This window comes from Callospermophilus lateralis, chromosome 4 (genome assembly GCF_048772815.1).
Source record: "Callospermophilus lateralis isolate mCalLat2 chromosome 4, mCalLat2.hap1, whole genome shotgun sequence".
Lineage (NCBI taxonomy): Eukaryota > Metazoa > Chordata > Mammalia > Rodentia > Sciuridae > Callospermophilus > Callospermophilus lateralis.
The window spans coordinates 130755048-130779151 of NC_135308.1; the positions used below are offsets into that span (position 1 = coordinate 130755048).

Sequence of the window (24104 nt, forward strand, 5' to 3'; positions counted from 1 at the left end):
ATACAATCTACTTGTGTGCTTAGAAAGAAAAAAAATGAGATTCCATGAGCCTATAGCATTGTCTCTTCTATTCAGGATGACAGCTACTAGCTCAGAATTATTAATAGCATGTGGGAATGTTGGCCCAGTGTTGACAAACTTTTTAATTTCTACAGGTGTGGAAAAGATTTCTCTTTTAATGTGACAACTTCTGTTTTTCAGTGTTGACTATTAAATTACTCTTTTAATAATCTTATAGAAATATTATGTTTATAAACTAGATTGGGTCTGTTGGCCAACAGTCTGCAAATGTTGACTGTATTAAAATATCCAGGAAGGTCAAAGTTTAAGATCTCATTTCTTGTGGATTGCAAGTGCATAGTTTAGTAACTCTTAACACATTTGCTAGCACTCATAAAAAGGGTTTGTGAGTGATACCACAGAAACCAAGGGGTGGGGTAAGATTGTGTGTCTAACAGTGTTCAGCTAGACCACCACATCTAATAAACTGTGACTAAAACTCAAAGGACACTGGATTCCACAAATCCAAAGCTATAACCCTGTAGTAAAGCTAGGCTCGTTGTCCTCTTGCAGTGTGGCTGGAGAGAGGCTGCAGGCAAATAGAAAAGTCTACAATACAGTTTAACCCAGAATATTCAGTATTGCTTGAATCCATCAAAACTCAGAGATACATCATCATTGTGAAGTGTGTTTGATAGCCAAGTCTTTGTGAAGTGGAGGAGGCTTGAGACAGGGCTTGAATAATTTAATATTGGAGAACATGAGTATGTTCATATAAAAAGTGGAAATGTTATAATGCAAGAATGGGTAGGGGTTCTAAAACACTGAATTAGCTCTTAAATTCTGGCTTAACTAGTGTCCTGAGTATTAGAAGCCAATAATTATCTCCCAATCATTATTCTTACTTGATGCTCAGTTTTTAGAAGGTTACACCTTCTTGTCTTCAGGTGTGACCAGATGCCTGAATTCTAGCTAGTAGATGTAAGGAGGGTGGATTTGCAACTTCCAGAAAATGATCTTAAATGGCCATTTTTGTCGCTCTGTCCTTGTTAGTAAGAATGAGTATCTAAATGCTGAAACTTCAGCAATTGTCAGAAACCACAAAGTGGCCTTGGGAATGGAAGCCCCTCGGTGCACAACAACAAAATTGAGAAACTTGAGCTGGAAGGCTTTGGACTCTATAAATGAGAGGAAGAAACAGATTTGCTTCTTGTTTATGCCACAGTAATTCTGTTTATTGTTATTTCTCCCCTTTTTAAATTTTTTTTTCCATTACCTAAATTTGAACACATTCCTTTACTTCCTGAGCTCAGAATATTCTTAAAATGAGGGAGGTGATTTTATTTATTGTCTAAATGATGTCTTTGTACTTTGCATTCTACATGATTCAGTGGAAACATTTTTTAAGATCTGTTTGAATAATTGTGCCTTGTTGAAGTTTGCATCAACACATATAAAATGTGAAAATTCAGTCACTAATTCAGATTTATTCAAATAGATATTTCTCTTAGAGAAAAAGCAATGTTATATATCACAATTAATTTGGAATGCATTCCAATAGGAATTAAAATAGAAAATATTCCAATTTAAAACTAAAAATTAAACAGTGATTTCAGAATTTTTATAATTGATTCATTAACACAAGTATTAACATCAGCTTCCATTGTATTGATATTTCTCCAAGTGTGTTCCCTTGAATCCAAGACTTAATAAGAAATGACCAAAACAATGTATGCTGAGCTAAAATTTGTTCTAGAAAATGACAACTAATAATTGGATATATTTATGGGGTTTGATGTGATTTTTGATATCTACATATACTATGAAATGAATTAAATCGAGCTAGCTTTTACCATATTTCCTTTAAGATATTCACCAAACATATTACAGTCAAAAAATCCCTGAGCCATTTCATACAAGCAGATAAACAAAAACATTTATCTTTGTTTAATCAGTTATTTCTACAACATATTTGACCATAGTGATATTTTTTTTCAGGAAACGACTTGGAAAACAGTTTTAGATGGTCTACTTTTCCAAAATCCTGTCTTTATATCCTGCTGCTTCTCCATTTAGGAAAGTAAACAAAGCCCTAAGGTAACCAATAAGTTAAAATCAGTTTGCTATTTCACAGCACATTCCACAGGAAAACTGTTTGTAAACCACAGCTTGAGGTTCTCAGAGGAAAACAAGAGCCATCAGCGAGCTCTGCTTAGACATTGTACCCTTAATTTTGCCCTTTGGGTTGAGTTTGGTAGCAAAGCTCAGTTGTGATGCAGAAGTATCATTATCATATTACGAGCATCAGTCAGACACTTGACACACACCCTGTGCTTTATGTCTATGGAGAGTAGCTTTAAGAAGGGAATTTTAGTGGTTGCTTCCAGGCTGTTCCTTGGCCATAAACCTTACAGTCTTACACAGGCAATAAAAGATCTGGCTTTTTAATATCAGTAAAAATGGAATCAAGAGACTAACTCAAGTGAAAACAAAGTACAGCAAAAAAAAATAGGCAGTTAGTGTTTGGGAACACCTCTTTTTTGATACAGCATATTTTGTTGTTGTTGTTCTTTTAAATGTTTTGTCTACCAGGAGAATAGAAATTTTCTACAGAGACTAGGAGATGCCATCTGGTAATTTTAAACTCTATTACTATTAAAAAAAAAAAGCCTATATTTTTCCCAATTGTAAAGTGTCTAAAGACCGATTCTTTTGAGATTTCAGTGATTGTACCCAGGAAACAGGTTTTTTTTTTTTTTCCTTTAATTTCTTTTTAGCATTTAAGAAAATAGGCTAAAAGCTATTTTCATTACATCAAACACCTGAACATTTTTTAATACAAAAGTGAGGAATAGAAAGAAAATATGATACATATCCAGAAACATAAATTCATAAAGTTAATTGTAGTTCCACATATTTTGAGAAGTACCCTGAAAAATCATCTTTTGTATTTTTTCTCAGGAAAACATGTCTATCAAATACTACAAAAGGCCATGTTACAAACATGTGGATTTTGAATACATAGAACAGATGGCAGGTTTTTATTCTATTCAATCGTTTTACAACTGGGTGAATCAAACATCCCGTAGAATCTTCATTGTAATTTAATTTGCACTTATAATTCTAATTGCCAATAATGGAATGCTAAGGACGGTTAACAGAATCCCCTTATAGAAACATAACAGGAACAATGTGGGATTATTTATTCACAGCTATTATTCCTAGAGAAGGCTCAACAATTGGTAAGTAAAAAATATGAAACATTTGCTCAAAAATAATCTGTTAACTTTACATTTCAAAATGTGTAAATGGCAATGCATAGATGTGTTTGGCAGTGATTAGCACCAATGTGTGTTGATGCGCTAAACATTGAATACATTGTACAAGGGAGAAAGAACATCTGTAGGAGATCAGACAGGAGACTGCCAGTTTTGGTTTTTAGCCAAATTGAATTCCTCTGGGTTTTTAATAACTTTACAAGGAGGGGACTATTTGTGTTTATTTTCAGAACCTGTGCATTTTACATAATTACAAAATGTGATAATGCATATGTAACTCACTCTAAAAATACATTCAGCTATAAACCTCAGGGCTGTCTTTTCAGCCTGAATTCAAATGTTATCTTGCCCACAGCAGTATTTCATGAAGTCCTTGAACTTATGAACTTATACCATTCTACATGGCTGGTTTAACATGCAACACATTTGATTGTTTTTCTGAACGCCTGCTGATATTAATTTGTGTATATAGTTTTAAATATTCTGTTTTGAATGTCAGCACAACATTTTATTTCAATCTACTGACTTAGTCCTCTAGGGAGGACAGAAACTATTACATTTTCAAAGCTTCCAGTGCTTTTCCTATCTCTAATAGAAATAGCCAATTGAAAATAACCACTGTGGTTTCCCCAGGGATTTTAGCTGTGCCCTATTACATAATGCCCATTTTCTGAGACATAATATAATCGTAATTAAACTTGGACTTTTAAAATTGCTATACTGGCCTTTACAGATGACTGTTTTATCAAAATAAATTCTAAAGGTTTCTAAAGAAACAATGAGGCTTTGCCTGTTATTATTGTCATAGTCCTGCTGTTATAAAATATGTTGCTTTCAGTAAGGGGATTTCACAGGTAAGACATTGGTTAAGAATCAAAGATAAAAATGTTTGATATTTTGTATGTTAAATTACAATCCTTATAAAATGAAAATAAATAAAAGTCCTCCTAAAATAAACAACAGTTACCTACTTGCTTCCATAAAAGAAAATATCAAGTGTAATTTAGCTCTTAACAGCTTAGAATCATTTTCATGAGCATTGATCTTATCCTTTGTTTTAATATGCTTTTTATCTCCTCCTTTTCTGTTATTAGTTATTATATAACATTTCAGTTTCTCAGTGCATGCTGTGCACATAGGAAGTTTTTAAATAAATTTTGTGGAATAAATGCATGAATTCTCAAGTGAAGCTTCCATTTCATTTCCTTTCAATTTGATATATTTAGGGAAATAAGATAACCAACCTGGTTGGAAATGTGCATTCATTATATTGAATGTAGAAATTAAAGTTCCAGTCAATAGACAAGATGCTCAACTTTTAGAATACCAGGTACTTTAGAAGTTTGAAAGATTTTCTTTCCACTTGCTATCTGATTCTCAGATTTGTTAAAGATGTTGAGGTTGCCAAAAGATTAACCAATGAGTAAATCAGATATTCCTGTCAGCAAACAAAATGTGGAAATGTCCTCTTGGGCAATAAAACTGTTACCAAACATATGCATTGACTTGAATGGTTATCGTATTTAATCTTTGTTAGAATAGATAAAAAGTCACACATACACATTAAGATCTGCTTTCTTGCCAGGCATAGTGGCACATGCCTGTAATCCTAAGCAATACAGGAGGCTAAGATAAGAGGATTTCAAGTATAGGGTCATCCTTAGCAGGTTGGTGAGGCCCTAAGCAACTTAGACCCTGTCTCAAAATAAAAAATAAAAGAGCTGGGGACATAGGTCAGTGGCAAAAACATCCCTGGGTTCAATCTCTAGTACCAAAAAGTCAAAGCAAACCAACCAAACAAACAAAAATACTTCTGTCTTTATATCTATAAATAACAGTACCCTGAAAGGATAATACTGTATATATCAAGATAAAATATTGTACATATTGAGAATGTAAGATTAATGGGCATTCTATTGGGACATCTCCAAATTTCTTTATATATTCCCAAACTATTGTCTCTGATTTTGTTCTTACTGATATTTCTTCAGCTGAATATGTTGATACTTTGAACACATATATGCCGCAGTCTGGCTGGGCACAAATCACGAGTCATTCACAGCTTTGTAGATTCAAACAGCAATTCTTTATTCCCGATCTCACACCGGCCTTCTACAAACACGCTCTGGGGAAATCCACGTTCTCTGCCCAAATCCACCTCATGGGCTTCTGTCTCCCAAATATATTCTGAATCCCGTGAGAACTCAAGGGGAACTCAGGCAGCAGGATACGCCCTATTCTAAACGGGGAACGCCCTAATCTCGGATTATGCTAAACCGGGAACACCCTAAACACGGATCCGCCCTGGTCCTTGAGCAAGGTCACCTTACATGCAATGTCGCTGCAAAATGTCCTATTTCCATGAGTCCTTCCACTAAAGAAACATGGGGGTACGCTGGCAAGGAAATTGTCATACCTACTTGGCTGATGGCTCCCAGCACATATACACACACATGCACACACACCAAGCATATGTTATCTGTACCATAATGTCTACATTGCAGAGGACTTAGATGCATCTCTAAAACTCATTTGTTTTGGTATAGTTGGTCAGTATTCCCAGTCCCCTTTCCTGTTGACTTCATTAGTGGAAAACTAGATAATGAACAGAAACAAACAGAAAAGAAGCAATGTCACATAATCATAATCATTTTTAGAAAATATCTGGATACTAGGACAATAATCCCTTCTTCCTACTTATTGAATATTTTATAAACATGTAGTCACATTGGGATGATTTTTGTAATTCTCTTTGTATTTTTCTTTAATAAAGTTGTAAGAATGAACACTAAAGCAATGAAAAATATAAATTATAATCTACAATGATGACATAATGATTTTAAATTTCTTTCATGGTTTGTCCTGAAATTTTTAAATAAAATGACAGATAATTTAGAAATGTATGTTTTTATTTTGATTTTTAAATTAATGTTCCTGCAGTTTGTTTCACAAAGAGAAGTGTGGATACTGGTGTACTGATGTAGTTTCTAGCTCACAGGCTGTTTTAGATTTAGATGGCACAAGTCTAAAAGTTGGAAAGCTTATTTCTTATAGAAATTCAAGTTGGGGTCTATAGCTTCCTGGATCTGGAGATATAGCCTGTGGTTTTTAAATAATTTTGCCAGACAATTTTTAAAAAATCTATGTTTCAATCTGTATGTTTGTGATGAGTAGTAATTTTCTTATCAATAGGCTTAAATTCAACAACTGAAAACTCAAGACTGTGAAAGAAGGGATGTCAATTCTCTCCATTCTAAATAATGCCCCCAAAATAAGAGTCTGTGGTTTTCTTGGTCATTGATTACAAGGTAGACAAACAGCTCAGCCACTCCCCATCATTACCCTGGTCTACGCGCTACTCTCAAATCCATTTAAGTAGAATGCCTGAGAAGATGGAGCGTGGAATTTATCTAAGCTATGAATTATTGGCCCATGGATACTTTTGAAATGCTTTCCCTTTTATTTCTTTTAAAGTCTTCATGTTATAAGAATGGGGATATGGTGATTACCAAATCCAAGAAAGTAGAAAGCCAACACTAGTGTCTTATTCTCCAGTTTAACATTTTTATATGTAGCATATTTAATTTGTACTGGCCTACACAGAGAAGAGAAATTAGGATATAAATCAAATTTGATTTATTAAAATTTTCCCATAATATAGGTTTAATACTTATTTTCTCCAGGCAAAGTTACAATTTCAGTATAATACATTGTACATTAATGTAGACATTTTCTTCATCGTAAAAATAACCATAATAGTAAAATTTTATTTGAAACATAAGTAATAATTTATTAGAAACAATATTATATTTTAATTATTTTTTTCTTGGAAAATACTTCATTATACTTTATAAAATTTTACAGTTATTTATATGGCTTATACCTTTTTCTTGTCTTTCTTTTTTGTTTTTAGTACTGGGAATTAAACCCAGGGGCACTTAACCACTGAGCTACATTCCCCAACCCTTTTTATTTTTTAATTTTGAAACAGTTTTGCTAAATTGTTTAGGGCCTTGAATCTCTGGGATTACAGGTGTGTGCCATAGCCCTTGACTATAGCTTGTATCTTAAGTCATTTGTGAACTTAATAATATTTTACTATTTAATATGTGTACATTCATGGTTCAAACTCTGATCCTTGGTCAGTTGAGAATAATTATAATAATGTGTGAAATCATAAAAACTCTAATAATTTTAATAACTATCATGATCAAACTATTCTTGTGTACTTAAAGAAATAGAATTTCTGCATAGCCACAAACTAACCAGTCTGGCAACTAAAATATACTTTTATTTTGTTTATGTAAAGTAGAACATATAGTCATTCTATCAGATGAAATAAAGAGAGGATCAACTATTAAGGGCAAATATTTCATGATATGACTTGATAAAATAGATTTTAATTACCTTGTTAAATAATACAAATAAAATCTAAAAGAAACTGGAAACATTTTTCCATGGACTTAATCCCATGTAACTTGACTATTTTTGTAGTTTTAGAAATATTCTACTTATATTAGAATAATCTTCCACATTAATCTACATAGCTACAACTTTTCAATGCTTTTCTTTTTAGCTAATTTTTTTCCTAAAACTGACTATTGAGAATAGCTGAAAAAAACTGCTTTCAGTTATATACACGATAGCAGCTCTCTTCAGTATTCAATATCTGTTAATTCTACACTATTTGCTTTGTTTTTGTGGAACTCCCATAAAATTAGTGCTTCCTCTGACAATAGGAGAAAAGTGCAAGAGGTATAGTCTTTAAGAAATAACTGTCACTACTAATCTGTTTTAAATGCCTTTAATTGTAATTGAAATAGCTATGATAGGAAAAGACCCAAGTCCTAAGATAGTTTACATGTTCTTGGTTATCCATTAAAAGTGATCTATTTTTTAGAGAGGGGTTTTGAGGTGTCCCTTCTTCTCTAAAATGGGATTGAAGAGACAGGGAGGGGAAGGTGAAAAAGGGATTCACTCAGACTGGTCTTGGGGAAGAACACATATGACACTGAATATATGAGAGCTGATACTTTTGAAACGCTTTCCCTTTTATTTCTTTTAAAGTCTCAGTGTGACAGGGGTTTGCATACTTGATTCTGAAAACTGAAAAAGGAGTTTTATAAAGACAGGATTGGAGAACACTAAAACTCCCTATTTATACCCCACCAGGTTTGGACTTCTCAATAAACAGATGAATAGATGGATGAATAATTAAATAGCTAAACATGGATATATTAATGTGCTTTATATCATCTGATAGTTTCCTTTAAAATAATACAACAGCCTTGTAATTTCAATGTAAGTTTGTATTTATGGTTTTATGAGACCCAGATATAACATAAGACTGTGTTCAATAATTGTTGTATTTTCTAGTCAAGAGCCCATAGCCACTTGGTGATCCATGAATATCTTCTCAACAGACTACAAGTTCTCCGGTCTGAGAAATCTTGGCTAATGGACTTCATTAAGAACCCATGACATCAGAGCCAGTCTTGGGTGCGTCACATCACAGCTCATCCATTTACTAGCATGGATGCTTGAGAAAGTTATCTTCCCTCTCTGATTCTCAACTTTCTCATCTGTAAAATGAAAAATATAATGTGATGTAAAATGCTCACTTCCTCTTAAGTTGAACTAATTACAAGAAAGATTTCATTCACCCATAAAATTAGTAAGCAAAAAAATGCTATTTCAGAATAACAGAGACTCCTAATTATTCTGGTGTTTGAGTTATGGATATAATTAAGTAAAAGTAATGTAGAATACTTCAGAACTAATTGTGCTAATTTTATTAACCACCATAATCAAATTTTTCATATACACTTAAAAAATGAGAAAACTTACATTGCTAAAACTAATCAATTCAGAAGCTTGCATGTAATTTTGTTTTTTAACAAGACAAAAGTATATTCATTTTATAAGATGAAACTAGATGAAGGTTAATTCTAATTGGAAAGAGTATTTCATGATATGATGATTTGATAAAATAGGTTTAACTACCAACCTAAGTTTTCATTAAACCAGATTCCTTAGGAGCCCAAATTGTTCTTTTCTACTGATATTTTTGTCCACTAGGAATATACTAGAAGAGAATATTCAGCATGCAAGAGAAGAAATCAAAAAAAAAGTTAATGCAAAATAGAAAAAATAAAATTGTTTTACTGTTTTGTGGAACAAAGGGAAAATACTTTGGCTATATGTTAAGCACTGTATACTTATAATTTAGATAAAAACTCTTAAAAAATGTTGAAAATAATTGATAAAAAAAACAATGTGTTAGCAATATTCATCTTATAAATTGGATGTTGAATGTCCCCAAAAGGCCCATGTGTTCAAGGCCTGGTCTGAAGGGTAGAGCTATTGGGAGGTAGAGGAGCCTTTAGGAGGTGGAGCCTAGTAAGAGGCTCTTAAGTGATTCAATCTTGCTTCAGAGGAAATGTGGGTCCTTGGCCCTTCTTCTTTCTCTTTTGCTCCCTGGCCATGTGGTGAGCAGTTTACTCCACCATTTGCTTCCTCCATCTGAGACTTAAAAGCAATGGGTTCATCTAATCATGGACGGGCACCTCTAAAACTGTGAACCCAAATAAACATTTTATTTCTATAAGACAATCATTTTAGGGAATCGTTATGGTGGTGGAAAGCTGACTAACATGATCCAGATCAAATTCACTATTTATACAATTGATAAACAGTTGGTGATAATATACAGAGCATGGATGAGCATGATGAGTAATAGATAAGACAGAACAACATAGAGTTTGGAGTTTTCCTTATATTCTCTGTATTCACAAAAGATTATCCCTTGTAACCAAGTTCACAAATCTCAAGGTCTTAGCACAGTAAGGATTCCTTTCTCACACCACCAGTGACACAGGTAGACACTGCTCTTCATGGTTTTCCAAGGGGCTAGCTGTTTTTGTGCAGCTCCACTATCCTGTAAGGTTTTAGAGTCTTTCACTAAGTTCTCTAGGCCTAGAAGGCAGGCAGGAAAGAGATTTCATTCAAGGATTTAGGGGCCAGTCTTGGAGCACACATATCATCAGACAGGCCCATATTAAATTGACTCAAACTTGGTCTCAAGACTGTTTCAAAAGGGTAGAAGCAAGCCAAAAAAGGAAGATAATATCAATATTGGTCAAGAATTGATTAAACTCTGCCTATCTATAGGAATTCAAGAGACTTGTTTTAAATTCACAGATTTTTTTTTCTGGATATGGTAATTATATTATGTTTTACAAATGTTTCAGTTATATTCACTTATTGTTTTTATTTGATCAAATTTTATATTAACTCTTTAATTACCAACTCCATGAAAATCTAAATTATATATATATATATATATATATATATATATATATATATATATGAAATCCTATTGTGACAGAATTAATTTTAATATGGTCAATTAATTAATAGCAGGTTCAACCTGATGACACTTACATTCAAATTCCAAAATGAAAAAAAATTGAATCTACAAATTATAGTTTTTTATCTACAAATTATAGTTTTTTCATAATACCCAAATAAGCAATCATCAGAATCTTGAGACCAATAGAAAAATAGCAAAGTGTTGACATAAAGTGAAAACCTCCTAAGAGATGTTCTTGCAAACAAAGTTCTACGTTTATGAATGATAAGGTATAAATCTTTTGATGACAAAATTTACGAAAGCCTCTTCATCCAAACCTTGCTAATATGTCTTACTATTTCAATAGTGTGTGACTTAAATATATATAAATCCTTTAGTCATCTATTCTGTTATTTAATAAGATATTAAGGCCTGGTTGGTTGCTCTATATTTTTGGAACACTTAGGTCAAGAATGTTAAGTTTCTTATTCTCTTAAAATCATATATACGGCCGGTCATGGTGGTGCATGCCTATAATCCCAGTGGCTTGGGAGGCTGAGGCAGGAGGATGGTGAGTTCAAAACCAGTCTCAGCAATGGCAAGGCACTAAGCAACTTGGTGAAACCCTGTCTTTAAATAAAATACAAAATAGAGCTGGGGACATGGCTTAGTGGGTGCCCCTGAGTTCAATCCCTAGTACCAGCAGATCCAGAATATCTGGAGCTCAACTACTAACTTTCAACTTCTAGTGAAGTAAATTATGACCCAGGCAGAAAAGTGTATGATTTATCTGAGACTCAAATACTAGTTAGGCCAAATATTTTAAGTCAAACATTTCCAAAACTTAAAAAAATACAATCATCATATCATGTCCATAAAACTGCTTAACATTAGCAAAATTTAAATATCAAAGATCCTTATTTGTCTTGCTTTAAAGATCAGGACAAGTGCTGAGTGTAGTGGCACACACTTCTAATCCCAGTGGCTTGGGATCCTGAAGCAGGAGGATTGCAAGTTTAAAGCCAGCCTCAGCAATTTAGTAAGGCCTTAAGTAAATTAGCAAGGCCCTGTCTCAAAATAAAACATAAAAAGGGATGGAGATGTGGCTCAGTGGTTAAGAGTGCCTGGGTTCAAATCCTGGTACCAAAAAAAAAAAAAAAAAATCGGTGAAAATGAGTCAATCAAATAATCTATCCCCTAAAACCCTTTAAAATATTTTTGTATTTGTACTTTACTTCCACCTCAAAACCTTATAATTTCTGGTTCTAATTCAATGTCTTTTATCAGTTTAGTCTTACAAGACATTAACATTCTGATGTTCAAATTCCCTGCTAATAAAATAGGAGAGTTATGTCAGTTTATCAAAATTTCATAAAATATAAATAAGATAATAAAAATGAGCAATAAGGTCTTTTTTTTTTTTAAAGAGAGAGTGAGAGGCAATAAGGTCTTTATAAACATAATAACTAACAATGCAGTGTCTTCTTTCTTTTGTGTGTGTATCTGAGGTTTTATTTTGTTTTGGATTTTGTCTTATGCATTGATAACTCATTTTACTCACGCAGTACGTCAAGTGGCAGATCAGATACATTCACCAGCACCAATTAAATACCTATTATGTAATGATGTAATGCTAGATACCCTCTGAAGAAAAGTGACTAGGGAGATGGAGGCCGGAGGATTCTAAGTTTGAGGTCAGCCTCAACAACTTAGTTGAGACCATGACTTAAAATAAAAAAGATCTAAGGGCTGACAATGTAGCTCATTGGTAAAGTGCCACTGGGTTAAATACCCAGTAAACAACAACAATCAAAAAAGAAAAAGCAAAAGAAAAGAAAAGAAAGGAAGGAAGAAAGAAAAAGAGAAAGAAAGAAAGAAAACCTGAATGCTGAATAGAAATTATCAAAGTGAAGAAGAAAAGAATGAAAGAATGACCTAGAAAAATGGAGGAGTGGGCTGGGGATGTGGCTCAAGCAGTAGCGTGCTCGCCTGTCATGTGTGCGGCCCGGGTTCGATCCTCAGCACCACATACCAACAAAGATGTTGTGTCCACCGAAAACTAAAATAAATAAATATATATATATATATATATATATATATATATATAATAAAATTCTCTCTCTCTTAAAAAAAAAAAAGAAAAATGGAGGAGTATATGCAAGCAGAGTGCATTAGCACCAGGCATAAATCAATATGAAAACTGCAAGTCTTGGGGACAGTGTAAAGATGTAGTAAGAGATGAGGAAGGAAAGTTAAGAAGAGACCAGACTATAAAGGGCCTTGTAATTCCAGATAACTGGAATTTATTTGGGGGGCAATAGGCATATAATTTCTCTTTTATCTCTGACATACATATTCTGTCTCTGGGTGATAATTTTGGCATAAAGACCCCTGGGAGCTTTCTCAGTATGCTGTCATGCTTCTGTTGTCACTACTGCCATGACTGTGTCATTTGGACTGCCATTGTGCATATTCACACATTTAATTATACTCGGCTGGTTTCAGTTCCCCTTCTTGCTGTGCACATTGGACAATTTACAATCACACTGACCATGGGGATCTCTGCAACTTAAAAGTGTTATTATTTTGCTGCTTCTGGACCATTGGACCTTAGGGGTCTATTTTCTCAGTCACCTATGAACATTCATTTCTGATTTTCTTTCCGAAACGTACGTTGTTGCTAACTAAAGTTCAGCGCAGGAATATTAACCTCCAGGAAAAACAACATTGACACACACACACACACACACACACACACCCTATTTAAAAATTTTCAGTGACTTCCAGTTTCACTGAAGATAAACTCCATCTTACTTTTTGTGCCTGTGAAGCTTTATTATGACCTCCTAAGTCCTGACTGCTTTTTTCACTTGACCATTAGTCACCACATATAGTTGAGATGGGATGAGGGAGGCACAAAACAGAGGCAGAGAAGTGTTCCATACAGACATCATAACATATAAAAATAGCTAACATGAAGATGAGAAGAGCATATACCATCTAAATTTCTGAAAAAAAAAATAAAGCCATTTTCAGATGTCTTTTCCTTTGTCTGAAATGTCTCTCCATCTTCTGGTTTCCTGCCTGACCCCTGTCTATTCCTGCAGTCCTTGCTTGAAAGTCATCTCCTCCAACCAGTGTTCTCTGGCTTACCTCTCTGCCTCAAGAATGATCATGTGCTCCCCTACTCCTACAGCACATTTTTTATAGTTGACTGCTTTCTCTCCTTCCTACTAAACAGTAAGCTCCATGATGATAATCTCACTACTATTTTATTCCTATTAGCCAACAGAATGCCTGGCATACAGCTTGTGCCTAATAAATATCTGCTGGATGAATGGATGGATGGAAATAACTATTCACTACCAACTGTGAACTAAGCAATGTACTGACCATTTTATATGCATTATCTCCCTTGGGCCTCCAACAAACCTATGAAGAATTGTTGTTATGTTTTCCATCTTACATAAGAGGCAACTGAGTCTTGGAATAAAAAACCTGACCAAAATTACACAGCCAATAAGAGACAGGGCAAAGGCTAAAAAAAATGTGGTTCAAAAGTCTGAGTTTATAACCTCTACATTATGATAATTTCTTCCTGGAATTTCCTTTTATATTTACCCCTTTGTCTTTGTTGATTTGGGATTAATGACCCATTTGGCCCATATTAAGGTCTATTGTAGTGATTGGTGGAATTTGTATAATCTTGAAACAACCTGAACTTTCTTTTCTCCATTTCTCTGTTTTCTTGGATAATATTGGCTTCATGTGTTCATTATCAGCGTTGCCACTTGTGTTTTCATTAATTGTGTTTTCATGCCATGTACTTCCAATTTTGTTGATTTGCCTTATATAGTATGGTTAAAAAACTGCTTTGTTCATTTTTGTTAAAAGAGGAGGTTGCAGATAATTTTAAAGTACACACAAAATAGTTACGCTCTTTGCTCTTAATAAATCTTTTTCATTGCTTAACAATGGATTCTAATATTACTTTTTAAACTGATATTCCATCTTCAAAGAGAAATCTGGAGTGGGTTGTGCCCCATCCCTTTTCAAGCTTCCCAGTTATTATCTCTCTTAAACAGATTACATGTATTTTTGACAGTCAAAAAAAAGATCACTGCTTACAAAATCTGTCTTTTATATCTAGATCTTATACAAATTCTTAATCAATGTCCAAAAGCAAAACTAGAGCAATTCTTTTAAACATTTACTTAATGCTTTTGAAAGAATTAAAATGGATATTATAAGTCACCTAAATATTACTTTAAATAATATATTTGGAGAAAAAAAATTAGATATGGGAGTTTCAAAAAAATCATAAATAAAATGTGATTAGCAATTAATTATATATGACATAACCAAATCCCTAGGATAGATTTAATTTTATAGTTATTGCAAAAGTCTTTACTTTGCTCTACATAATTATTTTGGCTTTCATATAAGATGAAGAATTTAATTATGTATCCTAATTACAACTTAACTGGGACCACTGTATTTTTTGTTGTTGTTGTTTAAATTACCACAAGTGATTAATAATACTGAAGCTCAAATTTACTTTCTTTCATAGAATCTAATAGAGTGTTACTACATGCAGTACTGCTAAAAATCAGTGGGCATGTCCCACATGGTAAAGATGAGAGAACCACATAGAAGTTAAAGTTAGTCAGTTTTCTACTCAGGTTTATATAATTCTCAAAATAATTTTTTGTTTCATGAGTTTTATTAAGCTTAAATTTTAATTCTGTTATTGTTTGTGGTCCATATGTTATTTGGAACATTAATGCTTACAGACTAAATTAAAGTTTAGTTCAGTTCCTAAATTACCTAATCCCAGGAAGAGAAAACATGAAAGGAATTTACATGGAAAAAACATAGTCTTGATGATAGTAAACAGGATATGGTGTGAAGATGGGAGGCAGGGACAGATTTCTTTGAAGTGGCTGATCCTTTATCTACAATTGAGATCTTTTGCAAGGCTGGATGCCTTCAACCTAAAATAACTGCTGAGTACTCAAATTTAAAAAATATATATATATATATTACTAATATGATACAGTGAATACAGAATACTTGTCATTATTTGGTCCTGTAAAATTGTTTTGGTTTGTATTGGGTCTGCTCAACTTCTCTGAAGCTTGAAAGTCCAAAATTGAGTTTGAGATGTGAAAGTTTTGTTTTTGGTGGCAGATTCCTTGTAGCTCTCTAAAATAGGCTTGGAAAGGGAATTAGCAAGACTAAGAATGTTTCAAGTATTAAGTGCTTATCTCTCCAGCATATAAAATAAGAATACAGAATCTGGAAGAAAAGTTTCTTGAACTTCAGTCAAGGTGGGACCCAGTATTGAACTTCCAAGAAATTAAAGCATTGATATAAAGGATGGTGTCCAGTGAGCAAACCCAAGTCTTTGGTTTGGATACACTGGTCACAGATATAGAAATTAGTAGAAAATTATTATGGTAAGAACCAGATTAAGAAGAGTGATCCCAAAACTTTACAGGCATAAAAAAGACCTTATTTATGAAATTCATCCACTCATTTTCAATTGCATTTAGTGTAAAATCTAAAGTTTTTTCCATAGTAAGTAAAGTCCTACAATGATCTATCCACTATGATGTCTCAAATTGTATCTCTTAACCTTTCAATGTACTCCAATATCACTTGTTTCACTTTTTAATTCTTGTATATAGTAAGCCTGTTCAAATCACAAAGACCTTGCTCTTCTTGGTCCTTCTGTCCCTCTGCCTAAATTTCTTTTACCTGGATATTCACATGGGTCTTAGTTTTAATATTACCTCCTTTAAGAAAATCACTAATTTGACCATTCTTCTTCATTTTATTTTCATCAAAGCTCACATCTTCATCTAAATTAACATTATTTAACATGTTACTAGTTTTTTTAATTTTCTATATCTGCCTAATAAAATGTAAACATCATAATACCAGGTTTTTTTTTAAAAAAAGCATCTAGGGCTGGGATTGTGGCTCAGTGGTAGAGCGCCCCCTAGCACGGGCGGGCCCCGGGTTCGATCCTCAGCACCACATAAAAGTAAAGGCATTGTGTTGTGTCCATCTACACCTAAAAAATAAATATTAAAAAAGCATCTGTATTCATATGTGCTCTGTATTCGTATGTGCCTGATATAGTGTTGACATTCAATAGTTCTTTCTTAAATAAAGTACTTGAATGGATGAATATATATTGAATTAGTCACTTGGGCGTATCTCCAAGCAGAGTATCAGAAGAGTTTTGGAGCAAATAAGTGTCCAGAAAGGTACCCAATATCTGTGAAACTAAAAGTTTGATGGAATTCAGGACATGACCATGCCTAGTAGGCTGAATCTTTCATAGATAGAAATTCACAGAAGCAGTCAGTCCAGTAATCTAATACCAGCAGTAAAATTCCAAGCACTGTGAGGCTGCTAAATTATTCCTAAATAGCAAAGATGATTCTGTTAGTAAGCTAACTGCATTTGGATATTGCATTTACTCTTTTAGAAGAATAAGCATCAGTTTTCATATTATTGTTGCACATAACTTAGCCCATTTTGTGCTGGTTTTAACTTCTAAGATAGTAACATCCTATTATTGCAGATTTCATTCAATGAAAATGAAGAGTTGTAACTTAGCACATTGAGAATTCATACTAACTCTTTGAGTTCAACAGCTAAGCATTATTAAAGGCACTGTGACTTGATTACTCTTTCTTGATTCATACTGAAAGTTGAACTTCAGCATAGACACTTTTCAAAGACAAATTTATTAATCAGGTTAGCACTCCCTAAAAATTATGAAAATGATCCATGAAAGCATATCTTTTGTTTATCTTTTAGGCAAAGACACAGATTATTTGTCTTTCACAAAATGTATCATGTGTTGTGAAGTATCTTGGTAATAACACAATGCCACAGATTGGGTAAGTTATAAAGAAAGTAGATTTATCTGAGCCCACAGTTTGGTTCCAGATCAAGGAGCTGAATATGGTGATGGTTTTATTGCTAGCAAAATTCTAATACCATGGCAAAAGACAAGAATTCACAAGAGGCCTGGCCAAACTGGCTTTTAGAGCAGACCCACTCTTAAGATAACCCATGAACCCGTTAAGTCATTAATCTATTAATCACGTAAATGAATGAACCCCCTTTTTAAATATAATATCTTAACTGGAAATTTTGAAAAGACCCTGGACTTCTAGATGAAATTTACAAAACAAACAGCCCAAATATGCTATATAAGTAGATAATTGTTCAACTATAGAACAGCTAAGGAGTTCAACAGACAAAATATAAAGGTAACTCTAGTCCTCTAATCATGATGTCCTTCAGAATAACAAATGGAGAAAGGTATCCAAATAAATCACTATTCTTTTTAATTGTTTCCATTTTACCACTCTCTAGTCACCAGGATGTGGTATGGCAGTTGGTTTGGAGGAGTAGAAATAATACCAGAGAGAAACTACACAGCTAAATGTTGGCCAGATTGCATTAAAACTATCCCAATAGCCAACACATAATCATTTTTTTAGTTTTGTTTTCCACAGTGCTTTGAACAAATAAATGAGACATCTGGTTCATATTATAGATAAATTAAGTCATTTCTTTCTCCATATATTTTCTTCAACTTGTAACTAAATTTTGGCTGAAATCTTTGTTGTCTTTGAAGCCCAAATATTATTGCCCAATTCATTGTTACATAAGAACAGCTCTTATTTTGGTAAACTGGCTTTAAGTTGCATTTCCTAGTTTAATTTCATACCCACCCACCCTACTACCAACACACACACACACACACACACACACGCACACACACGCACGTACGCACACACGCGCGCACACACACACACACACAAACACACACACCAGCTATAAAAATTGGCAGCAAAGTTGGTGTTTGGCAATCAGTTCTACATAAACAACCATTTAAGACAAAGAACATTTGTTTTCCTTTTCATCACTCATTACCTTGATAAAGAGGACATTTTAATATATTTAAGATATTTAAAGTGTTACAAACGAGCTCCTTTTAGAGGTTTTGATTTGTGGATATGGAAAAAAAGCATTATAAATACCATAATAGAATTTAGTTCTGTAGAAGAATTAAAGTGACCTATCAAGGATATTGGTTATTTGATTAAAATATTCATAACTTTCATTGAATTCATAACTGCATTGATGAGAATTTTTTTTCTCAATGGCATATTGCCATGCAGAAGAAAAAGAAAATAAAAATAAAACAAAACCATAAAAAAAATGATTGGAGATATTCCCTAAGTTGCTCCCTTCAAATTTTTCTTGAATAGAAGCAACTAAATACTTTGCTTAACTAGAAATGTTTAGTGTTTTTTCCCCCCCAAATTAAATGAGGTTGGTGAGTGAATCTCATGTCGCAAGGGTGATCTAGAATTATTGAGTGTCTTTCCATCATTTGGAATGTTATTTGTTTTAAAATAATGTTTCATCTGTCTTTGCCTCCTTATCTTTATAGAAATTACTGTATAGGCAAAAAGAAGACAATTTCAAAATTATAGTTCCCAATTACATTCTGTGTACTATTTCATTTCAGAAACTTAAAAACTACTTTTTAAGCCATAAAGATATCATATTTTCCAGAAACCCTTTTGCTAAATCAGAATAAATCTGCAGTGTTCCCCCAGGCTCAGATTTTAGTTCAGCATGTACCTGCTCTAGTTTTAAAGTACTCCTTGAAAAGGCTTGTACTTGGCACTTATCAAGTTTTCATAATATCCAAGACACTAGATGTATAAAAGTCATAAACAAAAATTTTAGTAATTCAAATACTTACTTGTAATTAGTCACTTGGGTTTTAACAAATTCTAGGTAAAAATAAGAATTGTGTGGCCAACAGACTGCATGACCAGCATGATATATAATTATTTTTAAATCATGTGCTTTTAAATGACTCCCTTCTCTCCCCTCCCTTCTCCTCCCCTCTGTTCTCTTCTCTTCTCTAAGATCAACTTGTACTAGTGGTGTCTGACCCTAAAGTGGGAGAATTGATAGGATGATCGTATATATTTTTTCTTTTCATTCTATTCCACTCTGTTTTTCTTTCCTTCTCCAGCATCTTTTCCTTAGCATTGAATATTCTGACTCTAAGTTTTTCCCCTTCCCTTATGATCTTTCTTGAGCAGCTTTTCATACCTTTTAATTTTTTTTCCACTCTCCATTATCTTGCCTTTTCCATTTACTAGAATATTTGTCTCAGATAATCTTGTTAATAAATCTTTCCTGAAGGTATTTAAAACTTCATACCAAATAGCATGTTAATCAGACTTTTATTCACATACTATGATATAAAAAATGTGCACTTAAAAACTTGTGTTTTATCAGATTTAAATATTGAGAAGATTGTGATTACCCTGTCCTTCAAATTAATTAAAATATAATTTATGTTTTGAGAGAGTACAAACATTGAATGCATGCTTAAATTAATTTATTTTGAAATGAATGATTGTAAGATTTCAGGTATATTAATAAGCTAAAGAGTTTTGGGGTTGATTTTTTGGAGTGTTGGTTGTTCAAGGCCTTCACTGCTATCCTGAAAGAGTTTGGCATGCTACTGCCCAAATACACTTTATACATATTTAAACCATGCAACAATCCTGTGGAATAAAATTATCAGCCTCAGATTACAGACCAGAAATTGCAGCACAGTAAACCTTCCAAGTCTTAATTGTCAGTACTAAGATGTAAACTGAGACTCCCTGGCTAATGATTTTAAGCTTTTCATATGCTTAGTGATCAATCAAAAGGCCTTCACCAGGAGGCCTTGATCTGTGCTGGACAATATTTAATGTCTCATTATCTTGTTGACTGCACTACAATTTTCTAATCCATGTGCATTCTCTTGCTTACCTGAACCCTGCACTTGTTCCAACTTGTACTCCTTGCCTTTGCTGGACTATGGATTCATTCATGCTCTCCCCTTGGCCTAAAATGGGACTTATGCTAACAGTCTATCCTACACAATAACTTGAAACGAGATGGGGCTAGGATAAGTCTCAGTGGTAGAGCACTTGCCTGGCATGAGGGAGTCCCTGGGTTTTATCCCCATCACCATAGTAAACAAACACAACAATACACACACACAAGAGCATGTGCTGATGAGTCCAGAAGAAGTGGTTTCATCAGGAACACAGGGATCTAACTTTGCTTCATACAATCTTTTGATCACTTTTCTGGCTTTTAATCCCTAACCTTCATCCTGAACATTTGGAGGAACCAGGGCCTCCAAATCCTGAAACATTACACGTTCTACAAGACGAAATCCATTTATTTTTTTCTCCACAAACAGTTAAATTTATTTTTTCCTTTTTCCTACTCACCCGTCTTCTTTGTCTTCTTTCATTCTCTCATTTGCTTTGTTCTTTCTAGTTGGTTTTCTTTGTACTTGTGATTTTTTTTTTTTTTTTACCATCACCACTATCTTTATGATTATCTTTCAGTTGGGTTTTTCAAATGAAGAAAATGGGTGTAGGTATTCAACTTATTATAGTTTATTAAAAATTTAGAGTTATTTTTAAATAAGAAGATAATCAGTGTGGCATGAAAATAATGGTCTTTGGAGTCAGATTCCCCAAGTTATTCAAGAGAAGGCACAGAAAGAAAATGATATCCATGGTAAACTAGATAAGCTAGACTCAGAAAGCCAAGGGTCCTATAATTTCTTTCATTTGTGGAGGCTAGAGAGAAAAAAGAAAAAAAAATATGTGTGTGTGTGTGTGTGTGTGTGTGTGTGTTGGGGGATCTCATGAAAATAGAAGAGACTGTAGTAGAGTATAGAGGAGAGGGTCAGGGAAGGGAAGAGGGATAGTGGGGAGGTATAGAAGGGATGAAATAGACAAATTACACTATGTGCTTTTATGAATATATCAAAATGAATCCCACTATTGTGTATAATTATAAAGCACCAATAAAAATAAATAAATAAAAGACAAGTTAAAGGAGGATAAAAGAAAGAAAATGGATTTCAATACTATGCTGGAGTGACAGGATTGGACTGGACATTTTCTGAGCCCTCCAACTGATGTGCAGATAATTAGTGTCACAGCTCACCTGTAATTCAAAGCTTCCTGGTTCTGAAACTTAACACCAACAAGGTTTGTGTTCTGAGTGTTACTTGATAGCTGCATGGGCTGGAGCAAGCTCACCTGTCTCTAAACTCTATTTGTAAGCTTGGGGATTAGAATTCCCCCTTCATGGTACTCTCATGAGAATCGCAGGAATGGACATTATCTTTAAAGTGCTAAGTACAAGGTGTACAAATACTAGAAACCAATTACTAGCTGTGTGGTCCTTCCTTCACATCTTGCCCAACAGACTATAACTTACATAATATGGGTCCTCATTTTTTGTTAAATATTCATTCAATTGAAGAATACACCACTGGAATCCAATGGGGTATAATTTGTCAGTGGAACTTGTATACAAGACAGCAGGGTTAAGAGACTGGGAAGAATGAAGGAGTGAGCCATGAGATTAAAAGGTTTTGCATATAAGTGGTGGCAGTGTCTCTTGCCATCAGCATCAAAATTTGGGGTGGTAAAAAGGATACTGAAATGCCTTACTCCTAGTTAAAAGAGAAGAGTTGAGGTGGCTATATAAAGAAACTTTTTTTTTTCTGTTTTGCATTATTTATGTCTGTTCTATTTAGCCTTTATCCTCACATATTCTCTTCCTGAAGGATCATTTGTTTACAGATTCTCAAGTTATGATCCATTCTAGGGCCAGGGGCTATTGTTTCTCACCTCAGACTTTGGAATATGTAGCTTTCCATTTAAAACTGTAAATATTGTCACACTGAAACAGAATATGCTTGGCATGATATTAAGGAAAAAGATTGTTTCCAAATTTCATTAAGTCATGGAAAACGGCAGAGACTGAAGAATGTCAACCCCAGACAATAATTCACACCACCTTTCTCTTTTAATTTTCCCAGCTTCCTTTTTTTTTTGTTGGATCCATTTCATCTTTTCTTAGCCTTTTTGTTTTGTTTTGTTTTCTTTGAAAGAAGTCTTTACTGAGATATAATTCACGCATCATAGAATTCACAGCACAATGGGTCTAGTTTGTCTAGAGTTGTGCAACCCGTCACCACCATCAAGTTCAGAACATTTCATCACCTGTCCACCTCCAAATTCCATAACCATATATATATATTTTTAGTCCTCAGTAAAAAGGGCCACAGAAACTCCAAAGGAACGACGTGGAAGGGAGGAAATGCAACCAGTCCTTTTGGCCTTCTGCCTCTAGATTCCTTTGGGAGTCCAGTCAGCAGGTGTTTGCCATCCCAATAGGGTTACCTTCCCCAGCTGCCTGTCAATCACCCCTCCAAGCACTTCCCAATTTGGCTGGCGCAACCTCCTTCCACTCCTCCTACCTCAGCTGTCAGGAAATCCTGGAGCAATTGTTGCCCGGGAGTCGTTTGGTTTTTTTTTTTTTTTTTGGTGACCAGAATTGAGCTGGATTTTCAATAAATACATAAATAAATGAATAAATAAGAATAGTGAATCGGGGCCTTGCTGCAATGCCCAGGTTTGCTGGCTTCCGCCGTAGGAACCAGGCGATGCCACCTCACCAACCCGGGACGCCGCGCACAACTTGCTTGTTTGAAAATTGAGATCGAGTTGGCTTCTTTGGCCTGGTCTTAGGAGTACTTGTGTGTCTAAGTCGGGAGCATGTTCTCAGCCGTTGGACAGTGATTTTTCTGGTAAAGTCACGGAGCTGGAAGTGCAGGTGGGGGCTGGATCTCCTGCGGAGGCGCAGCTCACCTCCCGCGGAGACGCAGTGACAACCCTCCCACCCCCCACCCCCGCTGGGTCCCCACTCCAGCCTGTTGCTTTCTCGGTGGCTCCAGGTCGGTTTTTCCCGGCGACTCTAGTGTGACTCCCAAACTTCTGGGATCCGGGCTGACCTCAGAATTTCCCCCCGCCTCCCTCGGCTCCCTTCGGATCGCCGGCGGTCGCTAGCGGCCCAGTTGTTGCCCAACGGGAGCACTTGGGACCGCGGGCAGCACAGCCTGCGGGGGTGAGGGGCTGCCGGGGGAGGGGGTGATGAAGCCTTCTTGGCTGCAATGTCGCAAAGTCACGGGCGCCGGGGGACTCGGGGGGCCCCTGCCGGGGTCCTCTTCCGCCCGAGGAACCGGTGCGGCCCGGAGGGCTTTGGTGGCCCCCGGCGCGCGGGGCCTGGGCTGTCGGGCGCTGTCCTCCAGCGGCAGCGAGTACAAGACCCACTTCGCTGCTTCGGTGGCCGACCCGGAGAGGTTCTGGGGCAAAGCCGCTGAGCAGATCAGCTGGTACAAACCCTGGACCAAAACGCTAGAGAACAGATACACGCCTTCCACCAGTTGGTGAGTGACTTCTTGGCCAATTCCAAGTCTCCTAACTTCTTGGGCGCCCAAAGTTCTATGTCCCTGGGACTTGAACTCTGGAGAAAGAAAATCGAAATTTGAGATG

The 24104-nt window shown here is 35.0% G+C and overlaps 1 protein-coding gene across 1 annotated transcript in view; it reads left to right on the forward strand.

The window, feature by feature from the left end:
• The first annotated feature begins 23571 nt into the window (after positions 1-23571).
• Acss3 (acyl-CoA synthetase short chain family member 3) overlaps positions 23572-24104 on the forward strand; it is a 162242-nt gene continuing 161709 nt past the window's right edge. Inside the window, exon 1 of the mRNA XM_076854912.2 lies at positions 23572-23998. Coding sequence (XP_076711027.1) covers positions 23703-23998 — 296 coding nt within the window. The 5' untranslated portion in view covers positions 23572-23702. The remainder of the gene's footprint in view (positions 23999-24104) is intronic.